The sequence below is a fragment of the Prunus avium genome, chromosome 6 (genome assembly GCF_965620075.1).
Source record: "Prunus avium chromosome 6, drPruAviu1.hap1.1, whole genome shotgun sequence".
In the NCBI taxonomy this organism is placed as follows: Eukaryota; Viridiplantae; Streptophyta; class Magnoliopsida; order Rosales; family Rosaceae; genus Prunus; species Prunus avium.
In genome coordinates, this window is record NC_142289.1 from 31,625,312 (window position 1) to 31,641,557 (window position 16,246).

Sequence of the window (16,246 nt, forward strand, 5' to 3'; positions counted from 1 at the left end):
CTAAGTCACTCATGTATCTTACCATGCAATGTATAAAGTGTAAAATATTAGTAAATCATTATATATAAATTATTATGGTGTGTTTAATCTTCTTTCATTAAATACTACATATTTTATACACTCACAATGTTTGTCATCTCACTATATAATCAACTTAAATCAATTAAACCCATCATGCAATGCACTTCCATCCAATTTTTTGTGATAAACTAATAGATAATTGATTAAATAAACATCCTCCAAAGTTTCAATAAAAAATTTCAAGTTTTTCTTACCATTTCCGTGGTTTTTATTCAATTTTATCAATATCGATAATATCCCGATATTTCCATCGAAATTTCCATATGTTTAGACTACTGATATTTCCGATACCATCAATATTTTAGACCTTGGTGGTGGTCATTGTCAAGGAAATGTGGTGGTGTGTCTTGAAATTTTAGAAATGATGATTAATAAGATAGAATTTAAAGTTGAGATTTCTAAATTCCATGTTTTTTTCCCATGTGAAATTTCTAAATTTCTTTGTTTTTTATATCCAAATACGAGAATTGGTTTATGTCAATTTAGAAATTCTGACTTTTGTCAAACAATTACTTTTCCTCCTCATATTTTTTTGTCTTTTGTCTTTTTCTTTTTTGTCACTTTCAATAATTCTTTGTTTGGTGTTCCAGATAATAGAAAGGAGAGTGATTCTAAATAGGTCAGAATCACTTTTGGGGAGAAGCACCTCCTATATGCTTCTTCATATAATCACTTTTGGTGATTTTAAGTGATTATGGGAAGATGCACCTCCCTTGTGCTTCCTTAAAATCACTTAAAGTGATTATATTATTTGAACAAGTGATTCTCCATAAAAATGATTATTGACATATCCAGAATCTTATCCCAAATGAAGAAACAATGGTAAGATTTCTCTTTTCAAGCGAAAATTTCGCTCAAGCATAACAAATATAACGCTAGAAAAGGAAAATTCGTGAATAGTTGGGATTCCCGAAATGGTGATATTTTATTCCATTTTTGCTTCAATTGAAATTAATTTACCTTTTAGGTAATTTGCTTCCTTTTAAGATTCTTAGGCTTTTAGGGTTTTATATTTTTATTTAAACAAACTTATGAAACCGTAATCGATAACTCTAACATATTTTTCATTCAATTAGAGCATTTTCTCTATCTCTATTTTGGTGGATTTCGGAATACTGTTGTTTCTACTGTCTCACCTCAAAAAAGAACATTTTCTCGTTTTCTGTATTGGAAAATGCAATTTATCTGGTCGAACTACCGGTGGAAAGAGAGTACTATGATATTAGGGCTTTCATTGGTTTTTTCTTTTGTTGCCAAAGAAGGAAATCTCGTTTTGGAGTAGGGTTCCTTAGCCAGAAGATTAGGGTTGTTCACCAGTTCGATCAATTCTCAGCTAATTTTCAGCGGATCTAATGTAAGTTGGATACATTTTATAATCCAGTGCAACAAGAGGTTATGATTCAATCTAATCTCATCTAATATTGGATTGAATGATCGTTTTTAATATCGACTATTTTTAATAAAACTAATATCTAGTGACATTTAGGTATTACTACACCGTCGCACGAACAATTGTGTCATGATAGTCCAAAAGTATAGTGTGATGGGGTTGTCTACAAATGTTCAGTGACAATTAGGTGTTACTACACTATTGTTTGAGCGATCTCATTATTTTGTCCAAACAGTTTTGTTTTGTCTTAAAGTTTTAAAATTAGGGCTTGCACTTGTGAGCATATTCTAAAAGTTCGATGTATTCTAGATGTAATTGTGCTGTATGGAGAAACATTTTTTGTGCTTTTCAGGACAAGCATTTTTTGGATAAGCAATTTATAAGTGTTTTTCTCGAGAAGCGTTGCCAAGTGCTTTTCTAGGAAGCACATTTGAATATTGTCAATAAAATTTTTGGTATATTTCTAACAGAAACCCCTGTGTGTGAGCATAAATTATTTCAGCATAAGCATGTCAAAATTAGGGTTCACTGGTACGAAATCAAACAACAATGGCTAACATGAATTAAAATTAAGGGCCAGGTTTTGGCTGACATTCAATGAACGGAGATTTCACCGAATAAATACAGTTTCCTTTTACTGCAATGTGCCACTTAGTAAATAGGAGAGCATCCAATCCGTGAGATATCTTTCCTTTTTAGCTTCTTTGCTTTCATCTCCCTACTCTTGTTTATATGTTTTGAACAATATAATAAGCAATCCATGCTTTGTTTGTTGGAACACCAAATTCAAATACGTTGAGAGCTGATATATCCATGGAAAGAATGTCGAGTGAAAAGAGCCTTTCAACTCCCGCAGTGAGTTTACTATTCTCTTTATATACATTCTTGACCAAAAACAAAAAAAAAAATCTGTATATGCATTATTTATAATATATATTTTATATGTATATATATGGGATTTGTTGCTCAAGAAAATCACTTTTATTTTATTTTTTTCTTCAGAAGGGAGATAATTTGCATGAGACCAAGATTATCTGCGTCACCAATTATCAGGTGCTTAATTAATATACTTGGAGAGTGTGCTTTAATATTCTAAGATAATTAATCTGCTTTCAATTTTTTTTTTAAAATAAAAAAACTTGCTTTGTAATTGCAGGCCTGTTTTGATGATGAGGATAGTTGGCGGAGTATTGATTGGTATAAGAACGATTCAAAGACTGTGATAACAGGGGAGGGGAGGACGAGGAGCGTCAAGAGGACGAGGAGGACGGGCAAGAGGACGAGGAGGACGAGGAGGAAGAGCAACTGGAGGGTGATTTTTTTTGGTCTGTGTATGGGCATGGCCATGTACAAAGCTTGTGAGATCTAATGTCGCCAAGCGTGCCTCAGTTTTCAACTCATCAAAACTTTGTCCCTCTTAAACTTTTTGTAAACTTGAAATGATGGGTTTTTTTTCTTTTTAGGAAATAAAAAAGGAAAATTTCAAGTTGGTGTTTTGTGCATAGTTATCTAAAAAAGCGTTGTTGGAAATAATTTTGAGATACCTAGTTTTAGGTATAAGTACAAAATGAACAAATCGAATGAAGAAACCAAAATTCTACCAAAAAGGGGAGGGGAAGGGAGATGAATTTTATTAACACACTAAAGAGCTTGCCTTTTATTAAGTGCTGATTTATTGGTTGTAAAAAAATTTAATTGTTTTGTCTTTAAGTAAGGGTGGGCGCAGTCCGGTTCGGTTCAGTTTCTACTTCAACTTGGAATCAAAATCGTTATTATTTAACCGGTCCAGTTCGGTCCAATTTTAGCAAAAAAAATTATGAAATCGGCCGATCCAATTTGAATTGGTTTTGGTCTGGTTTTCGATTTTTTCGGTTTTGAACCGGATTATTAGTTTTTTTTTTCAAATTAATTTTTTATATAAATTCCAACTAAAATTTTATTTTTGGGGCTTGAAAATTAACAAATGGTTTACTTTCATAAAAAGAGAGATATTGAGCCTAGAAAAGAGAGATGTTTTGTTGGGCTTGGGGAAATATTAGTTATGAGATTAAAAATGTAGCATTTGATTTAAATAATTTTGTTAAAAAAATATAAAATAATACACAACTGGTCTGATTCGGTGTGGTTTGGTAAGGTGTGAAACCAAAACTAGAACTGGTTGGAACCGGTCCAATCCGATTCGATACCGGTTTGTTGATTTTTTTAGTCAATCAATTTTTTCCCCAATTTTTTCTATTCGGTACAGTTTGATATTTCGATTTTCCAATTCTTATGCCCACCCCTATCTTTAAGTGCTTGATTTCAAATTCATGTATGGTTCAAAGACCATTGCAATAATTAACCCGAATAAAAAAGATTTTGAGTCTTTTGACTTTAAAAACAAACTAAAGAACCTAAAGACAAAAATGAAACCTCAACCATGACCACTACACCAACCATGCTTGTGACATAAATTTTTTAGGTGCACAAAATTTATACTAAAAATTGAAAGTCAAATTTTTTTAATTAAATATTCATTTTACAATATCCAAACTAATTAACTCGTCAATACATTAGAGAAAAAATATAAAATAATCTTAATGTGGAGAGTTGACACAAGGTGACAATCAAACTATAGCCTCAATAATCATCAACACTGGAATCCATCAAGAAGATGAAAAAAGTCTCAAGTTTTATTAACTATGAAAAAAACTAAAGACCCTTAACCGAAGAGTTTTTCTATTTAAATCCCGCACTTCTCTTTGTTCACCCTATATTCTAAGTTCACCCCAACTTTTAATTCAAATTTTCTCAATTTCTAAGAAAACCCCACTATCTTCCCAAACTACCCATAAATATACACCCAGCAGAAAAAATAAATAAATAAATAACTCATCAACCTCACACCCCACACCCTGCTATCTTGCCCCTCACCATTCTACGTTCACCTCAACCTCACATTACTTAAAGAGATAAAAACAATGTTGTCAAATGTGTAGCAGCATTATTTTATTATTTAGGGTTTGTAATGGGAAGATGAGAGTGTAGTAGGTTTCTTGGATTGAAAGAGAAGAGTAATCTGGCAATAGAGTGTAGAGGAGTTTGTGTTTTTCTAAAACTTAATATGAAGAGTGGTAGGGTGTGTGAGGTGTGTGTAGATGTAATAGGGTTAACAATTAAGTTGGATGACCTTTTTTGCTGAAACATTCTTGGTATCCAAAGAAAAAGGAAAGAAAGCTTTTGAGAAAGATGGTTAATCATTGAACAAGTCTACTTTTGCTGAAACATTCCTGGTTTCCTACTTTGTTCTTGACTGAGTTGAGTATCACATAAATCTATTCATTTCAGGCAAGCATCTCCCTTTTGTCCAAACAAAAGGGTAAGCATCTCTTTTATGTGCATAGCATGGATGCTTATACTTATAACGATTACTGCAGTATTGTAATTTTTTTTTTGAGAGAACTGCAGTATTATAATTAATTAGTGATAATAGGTTATAGTCTTCTAATTGCATCTACAGCACAGCACAACAAACAAGTTCTTTTTATCACGGAAAGCTTTTAGCATATCGTGAACAAGATAAAACATTGTTGTTTTCTTATTCTTAAAGTTAGCCATTTGCTCTGATATATGATCTAGCCTACTTATCGCCTCTTCAGAAAATAAGGTTGGAATGACTTTGCACTGCATTTGTCATTGTATGTTGAGTGTCTCATTTCTCTTGCATATCTTTAAATAATTTAATTCTAAATTAGGTCCCAATAAAGTTTTCATTAATGATTACCACAATATTTGTTGGAGGGAGGACAGGAACATAAGTTTTGGACTTGGCCTGAGTTTATACACAGAGTTCACTATTTGACGCTTGTTGATCCTCTCTACATCTCAATAGATAGACCTCGGTGGATTTCGCGTTGCTTGGTGAATACAGAGCAAATAGAAAATTGTCAACTGGTGATAACTGATTGTGGAAACGAAAATACCGAACAACTAGACCTTCCGATATCCTGCTGTGTTGGAGAACAGGTTTTCCAGGAACATAGATTGCGCTTAAATAATTAGGAATTGGATGGATTCAGTATTTTACCTGAAGAATCCCAGCAGAAAAATTCTCTTCAATGTCAATTTAAAAGAACCAGAAGGAACTGGTGCCTGCAGAAGGGAATTAGAAGTAGTGGAGTCCCACAGAATGTGGATAATACTGCATCAGTATCTGAAAACAACAAAACAGTGGTTGAGAGATACCCTGGAGTCACAGTTAAGGAATGTATTTCAGCTTCATTGTCAAGGCTTTCTTTGAAATTGGACCGTATGGATGAAGTTCAAATCACAGGTGCAGTGACCTCTCAGAATTCTAGCTCGACTCAAAAGTAAAAAGTTGTGGTGGAAGTGGTTTACATAGACCACTCTAAACATAAAAGCTTGGATGAAGCAAATAAAGAAGTTGAGGGAGGTAGTGACATGATGTAGGAATCATTTCCTGGAGATCCACCAGAGCAGGCTTCAGTCCCAAATTGCGCATGCTCAACAGCTGTTAATAATGTATATGAACTACCTATCTGGATGTTCTGAGCTTCAACATCCAAATATTGGTGTCATACGAGTGTCCCAGGATATTAATCCTGGATCTGGTTTGAATGGAACCTTGCTTGCAAACAAAGCTTCCTGCACATTCATTCATAGTTAGTAAAATACATAATTTGAAAAAATATGAATAAAATACGCATGTGTATAATACATTATTAAACGTTAAAGTGCTAAATTCTTTATACCGTTAATAACTCTAGAAAAGTAAAAAATCAAAAAAATACAATAGAGACTCGGATAATGGCCTAATAGTAACGGATAATGCTCTAAATTACTCTTATCAATAAACGAAAATTGGGGAAAAAAATTTTAGAAGAAAAAAAGGATCCCACTATATATCTAAAGCGTATAGCCGCGTGGCTATACTATTTTTTTTAAAACCTAGTACAGCCGCTCGGCTATGCTATTTTTTTAAACAAATTTAAAAAATCGAGTATAGCCGCGCAGCTATACTATTTATTAAAAAATACAAAAGAGGACGCGTTCAGCGATTAGGCGCCCACGTGTCAAAAATCGTATAGCCGCGCGGCTATACTATTTTTTAAAACAAATTAAAAACTGGGTATAGCCGGGCGGCTATACAATTTATATATATTATTAAAAAAAAACCCGCCTAGCGCCTAGGCGACACATGTCAAAAGAGTCAAGCCGCGCGGCTATACTATTTTTATAAAAGTTAGGAAAACCCGAGTATAGCCGATACTATTTTTATGAAACATTAATACAACCGAGTATAACCGAGCGGCTAAACTATTTTTTTTAAAAATTAAAAAAGGGGTGTAGCCGAGCGGCGATACGATTTTTAAAAAAATAGGAAAAACCAGAGTATAGCCGATCGGCTACACTATTTTTTTTAAAAATTACAAAAATCGAGTATGGCCGCGCGGCTATACTAGTTTTATGACACATTAATAAAACCGAGGTCATCTGCAAACAAATACTCTTACCTTACTAAGATTTTCTTGAGTTGAAGCTAAATTTTTTTTTTTTTTTTTTAACTCAGTGTTTTTTTTTCTTTTTGAAAACATTGTTACTCATGGTGTGCATCATGACCCCAGTTAGTACTTTAATAAATTAAAAAAACAAAACAAAACATAATTTTAATGTCAAGCTACAAGAAAACGTTTTTAATTTTTAAACCTGTTTGGTTGCTGAGAAAATTTTAAACCAGGGACCGCCCATTTCAGTTTCTCTGGACTGGAAGGTTCCAAACGGTGGGGCTCAGACCTCTTTGACCTTCCGGGCTGTCTGCTTGAGTCCCAACACTGTTTATGATCACGAGACCTCCAATTTCGTTGAGTTCTATTCCATTCACCTCTTTTATTCTTCCTGTCTTTGAATTTCTCGCTCTCTTCTTGTGCCTCTGCTCGTTAGGGTTTTCTGAATGCTGATAAGTTTGCCTATTTCCGTACCTCAACTCCTAATGTAGAAAATGCATGTTCTCTGTTTTCCACTTTTTGGGTTTTTGGCTTCTAATCCTGTTTGTTTGAAAGGAAAAGAAATAAATTCCAGGAAAATTTGGGAGCGAATGAAACTAAATAAATACTTATCATTCTCATTTTGTCAGTTTATGAATGTTATTGTTTTTTCTTTAACACTTTCTGAGTATGCCAATGTTTCTTTATTGTTTCTTTGTTGGTTAGCAATGGTTGGAGTAGAAATAAGGTGTGGATTCTACCCCAAAGGGGTTTTTATGCACGCAGGACAATGCTATATAGCCCAACTATTTTCCCCAACTTATGGTCATTCTCAAGTTTTAGATTCTATCACATTGTAGTGTTTTTAATGCAAGATGTGGTGTGCGTATCATGTGCCATTTAGGCTGGGAGAAATAGTTGGGGTTAGTAGCATTTTCCATAATTCCATGTTTGTATGTCTGTGTGCATGTAAATGTAGATTAGTAGATGTATGCAAATGTATGCATGCATGGTGGAGAATCTGTAACCATTGTTGCACATGCAATTGGTGCCTGCAAGCATGTTTGCAAATGTAGATGTATTTATGTATGTAAAGTATGTTAGAGAATCTGCAGCCATGCTTGCAAATGTGTAGTTGGTGCCCGGAGATCAAATTCTAGTAGGAGACTGCTGCTAACGGAAAATCCAGTCAGTGTGGCGTCTATTTCATTTCTGTTATCGTATCTTGAACAGGAGTAGAGAAAATAGAGTAGAGAAAATGCACTTCAACTTTGATGCCTTAAGACTGAACTTTGTTAGCATTAGAGAATTTAATGGTGCATAGTTGTTTGGGTAACATATTCATTTTCCATATCTTATGATAATTATAGATAGGGTTGAGTCTGGCCTTCTTCATATTCTTCTACTTGTGCTGCAGAACATTATGCTTAGCTTCAGTTTCCAAGCCCAATGACAATGACCTGGGTGGGATTTGAATATTGGTTTTAGTAGCTTTCTTACTACGCATTTTTCTTTCAAATGAGACAACAGCACCTCACATGAAAAGAAAGTGAGACTGCTTCACATGAAACTGTTGAATTATTCAACGAAGATGTAAGCCATTATGGATATTGACACAATGGGAGTTGATCTGTTTCCCACTTTCAGAATGTTGACTTTGATCCTCTCTACCACGATATTAGATGACTGTGGGACAACCTATGGAAGCTTATGACGACTGCATTTCTAATTTTCTGGAGGCCCAAACACGCAAGCGCACCTCTTCTTTAAAGAGAATCTTCCCCCTGAAAACTTTTCAAAGGAGGTAGCCTTAAATTTATAGTTTCTCCAAACTAGCTAGTACGATAAATGATCTTTTGCAACATTCATTCATGTGTGTGCACAGCATTCATTTTTTCTTGAAGTTGCTCTCTCTTCTGGTTTAGATGCACAATAGATCTAGAACATATCCAATTTATGAGATAGTCAAAGAATTATATAGCAGTTTCCCCTTTTTTGCTTCTTGCCTTGTGAACTTCCTTCTAGGCACTTTAATTTTGTGTCAGTGTTGAGTTGCTATAGCTCAGTGCTCACCTTTGTTGGCTTGCATAAACTGAACTCTCTCTTATGTTTTTTTCCTTTTTTTTTCACAATGGAAATTGACCTTTAAAATTTTATAGGCATAACTTCAGATTCCTAAACTGGTTCTCCATAAGATAAGGCAACGTAACCGACTCGATCTTGAGCTTGATGAATATGCTCACAATACCTTTGCAAACAATACAAGCCTATAATGCAAATTTTTGTTACCACAGTGCACAATTCCATACATATATACATACATCATACCTGTGTGGCAGGATGCATAAAATATATGTATTGTGTCTGTTTTTCTTCCAATTGATAAATGTACATTCAACCATGAATTTTTAGTTTTGTAAAAAATGGGCCTGTGAACTGAAAGTGTAACTGTGGTGGAAGAAAATGCTTTGTGATGGTTTCAGAAATTGAATTCTTTTTTGTAGGTGTTCATGTTTTGAAAGTGTTCAGATGGTTTCCAGGTGGGGAATTTCATCTAACCACAACTTGTAAATTCTATTGTAATGGGGCTTTGGGACTGAAATAGCAGATTGTTGTTGGTAATTGTATATGATGCCTTAGATTTTAAAATACAGAAATCCTGTTTTAAGCATTCACCTTTGTTAGTGCCCAGATGGTTGCTTGACCTCAAAGGGATTTATGGCAGCATCATGGTTATTTTCATTGTCCAAATCTTTTCCTGACTGTTTCTCCAACATGAGAGCTGCTTGGGTTCATTGCACAGTTACAATAACTCATAGATATTCATATTTTGTACCAAGCTTTTATCTTGCCTGTCCACATGCAGACATGAACTGACAATTTCTCTCTAGTGGCCACCTCTTACAAAGTATGTATACAGTTATTTTCTTTTATATGCATGAAAGTGTTTTGCTAGCTTTGTGGTGCTAGTCTTAATCATATTTTACTTATTTGTTTTACTTGTTCTGTTCATAATGATAAAACTGATCCTATTTTCTTACCTTTCTACTTAATAACCTTTCAATATGATTGGTATACTTTGGTCACATCACATGCCAACGTGTCTGTTTCATCTGTTTTAGCTGTTTATGCCGACCTGTAAATTTGTATGGATTTTGCTAAGGTTAGTTGACCACACGCGCTTGGGCGACTGACCATAGCATATTCCAGTGTTCTCTGCAGCTAAGGGTTTACATGCTTTGATGACAGGTAATTTTTTTTAATGACCCTTTATGGCGAGAAAAACTTAGTTGCAATGGGGATAACATTGTTTTGCTTTCCCCGGCCAATAATGCTACGCCACGTGGAAGTGTTATCACGTGTGTCATAGCATTATTGACCGGGGATAGCAAAATAGTGTTATTCCCGTTTCATGGAAGTCTTTCTCATTTATGGCACACAGTCTGAGTGCTTCATGGGTACTTAATTCCTTTAATTACTGTATCTAAATTGCAGGAGAAGCGGGAGAGTACATTGAACAGCTCATATGGCACAGTCTTTGTCATTTTGGAAAGTCCTCTAGTTAGGCATGACTCTTGTTTTACTCCTTTCGGCCTTGTTTCTTTGGATGTCAGAAATTAAAATGTGAATATACATCTTCATAAACTGTAAGCATCACATGCTTCAAAACTATTGGGAAAAAAAACAAATACAAGTAAATAGAAAACAAAGGGAACTACTTTACTCTAGTTTCATCCTTGGTTCTATTTGATTTGTAATAAGCTTTTGATTTTGTGGTTCAATCAGTCTAGATGGAGCACATTTGAAGGCTAACCTAACCCCAGAAAAGAAGGGGACAAATTTAATTTCTATGGTTGGTGTTGTTATCATGAAGAAAGAGTTGGATACAACTTACAAATTGCATCCCTTTTGTAGCCAAACTGGTATGTATTTTCTTCTCCAAAACCAATCATTTGGGTTTCATCTTTGTATTAAGAGGCTACATTTTGATGCAATTGAAAAAGATTATGACTCGTATATGGCCCATGGGTGTTGCTTAAAGGTGGTTTAAAGTAGAAACTCAGAACTTTATGGTGATGGGGAATGTAAAAAGAAGAGTTTTTCCCTTTGAACCCAAGTTGGCTTTTCCTAACAGCAAGGAAACAGGGAAGAAAATAAAAAGATCCAATCAAAGATTCATAAAATTACTGACTTCGATTGAATTTTATTTTATTAAATTTAATTTTTTATTTAGTTTGTTAGAGGAGGGATGGCAACTGCACGATTTGAATTTTGTTCCCCCAAATATTTGACCAAAAATTATAAATAAAATAAGAATGTTCCCCAATCGTCGGTGATACATATACAGTGGTTGAGTTGAATGGAAGAGATGGTGATGTTTGATGCCATTAAAAAAATAAGGCCCACATGTGACATTGCCACCTCCTCAGTTGAATTCGTATCACAACCACCGACGCTTCTTATTAGACTATACTATAATACATGATCTGATTTTATTATGCTCTATTTCTAAATCTTAAAATAAAATTAAAAATCTTTTGCATTTTGTTTCGAACTTCTTGAAGGAAACCCCAAAAAACCGTAATCTAAGACCCAAATGCAGAGTAATTTTTGAGTGTTCCCCGTACACCACGTGGTTGGTGTACCATCCAATAGACGGAAGACATATGGAATATTTCCAATGCAATCCGCCACATGTCATAAGAAGAAATGCAGTAAGTTGGATAATAATTCCACATGTTCTATGTTTATTGGATGGTACACCAGACACGTGGTGTACCTGGAACATTTAAAAATTTCTCCATAGTTGTTATATCACAATCATTCACGAGGTCAGATAGGGCATGATATGGACATTTTGAGAATGGGAGACATAATGAAAAAAGTACTTACATGTAATAAGTGTATACACCTTATCACAACAATTTTGATCTTTTGATTCTCATTGACAATGAAAATATGTAGGTCGGTAACCATTGAATCAAAATCTAAGGAGCTCCTCCTCAAAATATAGAATTTAGTTTTCTCTTGTTCTTGCTAAAGATTTCAAAATCTTGGTTTCAGAAGAAAAAGAAACAAAGAATTGATTTTGTTGGAGAATAATAGTGATATTTTGGAGTGATATAAATGGAATTTTGAGCATATAATAATAATACTAAAATTGAAGCACAGTGTTTGCAAATACTCTGAACTGAAAAACTTAAAAGTACTCTACGCACGTTGTGGACGTTGACTGAACGAAGCGAACAAAATCTGAATCTAATTTGGAAGTGTGACCTCACTGTAAAAACGCGTGGGCAGCTTCGCACAGTAACCCTCCTACTCCTGGTGAGAAAAGAAAACCTAAATTCCAATCTCAGACAAAGGCAAAGAGGGGCTCAGAAAGCCATCTTCTCCTTCTTCTCCTTCTACTCTCTCTCTCTATCTCTATATCTCTATATCTCTATCTCTCTATCTCTGTCTTTCTCTCTCTCCCCTTCCCTCTCCCCCCCCCGCCCCCCCCCCCCCCACTCTCTCTCTCTCCCTCCCCCTCTCTGCAACAACCAAAACCAAAGAGCCAAGAGCTCTCTCTCTTTCTTTCTCTCACTTAGGTTCTTGTGACAAGACAATGACGGCGGTCTCTGCTGACGTCACCAAGCTAACGAAGCGTGAGGTCCAACACTCCCATCCCTCTATCTTCTTTACCCTTTTTCTTCTTCTTCGTGAATGATGTTTTCATTCGCCGGTTTTAGGGTTTTTCAGAGGTTTGCCTTCGCAGTTTGCTTCTCTCTTCTATTTGCATTTTCTTTCTTTTCCTTCGTTTCTACTTTGTTTGGTTCGCCAGAAAATTGAATTGGAAACAACAAAACAAAAAAGCCCCCATTACTTTCCGCTTATTTTTTAAAATTTTTTTGAATTTTTTGAATTTATTTGAAATTAAATATTCTGCTAGTTGTTGGACTGAGACTGTAATTGTTTAATCTCCATGCAATGTGAATTATTGTTTGCTTTTCTAGCAATTTTATTTTTCCCGGCATTTTCTCAGAAGCCAAACAGGGTGCTTTGGGAATCCGGAATACGAGGATTGTTTTTTGTTTTTTCTTTCTCATTTTGCTCGAGTAGTCTCTGCCATGGTAAAACGGCGACGTTGCTGGTTTTGGTAGTACCGAGCCGAAAAAGGACGTTTCCCGTTTTGTGCTTTGTTTCCAATTCAACATTAATGAAGAAATTAATTGGATAATAGAATATTCAGAGTCCTAATTAGGGTAACCTTCAATTAAGGACGATTTTCTACCCAATCAAAACCGTTTTTCCTGTGAATTTATGGCCCAAACCCGTCTGTATTATGCAATGCCACTTTGATAAGTAATTACGTAATAATCCAATCCAATCCAATCCCTGAGATAACTTTTCCTTTTTGACTTCTCACTGGGATATCTCTTCCTTTTGAGTTTGGTTTATTGTTTTGAACTATATATATAACAAGCAAATTGCATGCTCACTTGTTTGTCTATGCCTTAGAGTTTTCTTAATTAACGTTTGCTTCCTTTGTTGCCCTTTTGCCACTGTAAACAGAATATTAGTGCCATGGCTAGTTCTATGCCCACTGATGATAATTTCAATATCGAGAGCTTCCTCCCAGACGAACTCAAGGCTCTTGATTTCCCCATGGAAGACATTGAAGAGTGTGTTGAAGATGAAGATTGGTATGCGCAATTCCAAAACCTCGAACCGCCCTCCTTCGAAGATTTGTTTTGTCCAAGAGATTTGGATGGTAATGACGACATGAAACCTAAGAACCTCTCCACGTCGGTGAGTTTATTATCTTCTGCCCCTTAAAGGGTTTTCATTATATTTGCGTTTTAGTGTGAAAAGGTACTTGCCTCTATTAAGTAGTTTCGCATGGCGCCGTTGTGTTGAATATTTTCTGCTAATATGATTGATGGTTGAGCCCAGCAATTGGTTTTGACAATTTTTCTTCCATACATAACTAGTTAGTTTGTCTCTGCCTGTTGCTTTGCACTATGGCATATAATATTTGAGGAAGACTGTGACTAAGTGGTGTATATAATCGGCAATTTTATTCATATGGGATACAAAAAGTATACATAACTAGTTATTGTCAAATGCTTGAATAATACACCTTACCCTTTTAATGTACTATGAACATTATGGTTAGGCAAAGTGTAGTGATGATGGAAAGCCTACTATTTGTATATTTTCTTTTGATAAGATACTACAGGTATACTTTGAAAGAAGATAGAAGTAAGTATATATCTCTGGCATGTCATCACAGCTTCCATTATATAGGATTTTTTTTGTTATGTAGTTGAGTTTTCATGCCTGCCCTTGTATTTCCACCACCCAAAGTGGCTTCCTGCAAGTTGAACATATCCTTGAAGGATGTAAATCATATGGTGTTACTGGGTGACTTTGATGGAATGAGGCTCAGAGTAATATTCTGAGACTAGATTTAACCAATGCATCTTGCACATACAAGACTTGCATAGCAGACTATTGTTTCTTCACTTCGTGATATAGGTATTAGAGTCTTTCCTTATGGTTTGTAATGTACAAGAATCAGAACCATACATTAAGTCAGTATTAATTTTTTTTATAGAACAAATAAAAGGATATGATGAATTAGACATCTAGGCTTTTTCTGGTTGGCAGGATTTATATAAGATATACGTATTTGATTAGAGAAAACTGCTTATTATGCATCTGCAATTTATCTCAAATAAGTTTTAGGCTTCACTTGAAGATTTCAGCTCTAGTTTTACAATTCTAAGAGGACTAAGGTGTCTGGTGTTCGTTTTTCATATAGATTATACTCTAAAATTAGGGTCTTTTGTTGCTTTGAAGCTTTCTTCAAGTCTATCAATGTGGATGGTGTTCAATTTTTATCTTATTCTTGAGAAGGCTCAACCTCTGCGTAATGGCCTTGTGGCCCATATAAATTAGTTATAACCTTCGTGCAGTTGATGGTGAAACACATATGAAAACTCACTGAGTTTTATGTTTAGGAATGGTAGGATACCTCATTTGTACTTGGTATCTTAAATTTGCTTGCCTTTTTCTTGTCTCGTTTCTTGCAAAGAAACTTGGGGTTTTATATTGTTCTAGCCAGAATTTATGTAACAAATGCAACATTGGTCCTTCTCTCATCTATTTCTTTTGGTTATTCTGATTGTCCTTTGATTTTCTTTCAGTATGGACAAACTTCTCAGCGAAATCAATTACCAAGGACTGCTGCTAAAACTACCCAAGGCATAAGCAGTATTCGCAGCGAGGACCTTGAAAGTATTGGCTCTTGTGCTGCTCAATTTGAGCCCAAGTTCGAAAAGCGTACCCGAAGCAAGCTTTCACGAAGCAAGCGTTCAAGCCCTGCTATTTTCAATACTCAGTTCTTCCCCAGCACCTCATCCAACTCCTCCGCCTCTGAAAATGTATATCGTTGGGATGCTTCTGAATCAGACTTAGAAGGCTCTCTCACTGAGGAGATGTCGAACGCTGCCAAAAGAAAACAAAAGAAGAAAAGGAATCTATCGCAACTCTCAAGTGCAGAGATGAGAAAGCTCTCCCCGGTGGAACCAGGTGAGAGTCGGGAGACTAAAAGATGCATGCACTGTGCAGTGACGAAGACCCCTCAGTGGAGGGAAGGGCCACTAGGACCAAAGACCCTCTGCAATGCGTGCGGGGTTCGTTATAGGTCTGGCCGTCTCTTTCCGGAGTACCGCCCTGCTGCAAGTCCTACATTCGTTGCGTCGGTGCATTCCAACTCCCACAAGAAGGTTATAGAGTTGAGAAACAAGGGTTGCCAGGAGGCCACTATGGGAATTTTATCCTCGGCCCAGTAGGAAACTCATATAGTAGGGGTAGTCATTTCTTTCATTATATTTGAAAATGAGAACAGTCCTCTTAGCTGAGAGACCTTTCTTGTCTCTGTTTTATTGCTTTTATTTCTAATTTATTTTATATGTTCTTTGTGTACATGATGGAATAAGAGGTCGTTGCCCTATCGGTCCAGAGCAGTCATTACCTCCATCGAGGGAAAAACCTCAAGGGAAGGAAGGAGAAAAAATTAGAGTACCCTTAATTGTAGGCATCTTATGCTAAACTAAAAATTAGAGTGTAGTAGAGCATTTACCCTGAACTCGAGGTCTCGTCTTGTGTTTGATTTCCCCTTCTCTGATATTTTGCTTGATGAAAAATTCTTAACAAAAAAGAAACTGATTAGACTTTATATTCATCAAACTTCTTGTTGAAGTGTTCAACAAATATGCAAATAAGATTCTGAAGAGAGATGATC

General features: G+C 35.5%; 1 protein-coding gene across 4 annotated transcripts; it reads left to right on the forward strand.

The window, feature by feature from the left end:
• Nucleotides 1–7,181: 7,181 nt before the first annotated feature.
• Nucleotides 7,182–15,955, forward strand: LOC110772501 (GATA transcription factor 11). Of its 4 annotated transcripts, none has more exons than XM_021976933.2 (6): nt 7,182–8,503; nt 8,602–10,203; nt 10,450–10,520; nt 10,741–10,877; nt 13,510–13,746; nt 15,147–15,955. In XM_021976933.2, the coding sequence occupies exons 5-6, from the start codon at nt 13,522–13,524 to the stop codon at nt 15,792–15,794; spliced, it is 873 nt and encodes a 290-aa protein (XP_021832625.1). In that variant the 5' UTR covers nt 7,182–8,503; nt 8,602–10,203; nt 10,450–10,520; nt 10,741–10,877; nt 13,510–13,521; the 3' UTR covers nt 15,795–15,955. The 4 variants fall into 4 exon arrangements, with proteins under 4 accessions (XP_021832625.1, XP_088111299.1, XP_021832624.1 ...); XM_088255173.1 differs by having other exon boundaries at nt 7,184–7,331; XM_021976932.2 differs by lacking the exons at nt 7,182–8,503; nt 8,602–10,203; nt 10,450–10,520; nt 10,741–10,877 and adding an exon at nt 12,445–12,607.
• The last annotated feature ends 291 nt before the right edge of the window (nt 15,956–16,246 follow it).

Bases quoted from the DNA above. Each gene is read 5' to 3' on its own strand.
- LOC110772501 (XM_021976932.2), top strand. From the start codon at position 12,563: ATGACGGCGGTCTCTGCTGACGTCACCAAGCTAACGAAGCGTGAG. The intron at 12,608-13,509 runs GTCCAACACTCC...CACTGTAAACAG, and splicing joins CCAAGCTAACGAAGCGTGAG to AATATTAGTGCCATGGCTAG. The intron at 13,747-15,146 runs GTGAGTTTATTA...ATTTTCTTTCAG, and splicing joins CTAAGAACCTCTCCACGTCG to TATGGACAAACTTCTCAGCG.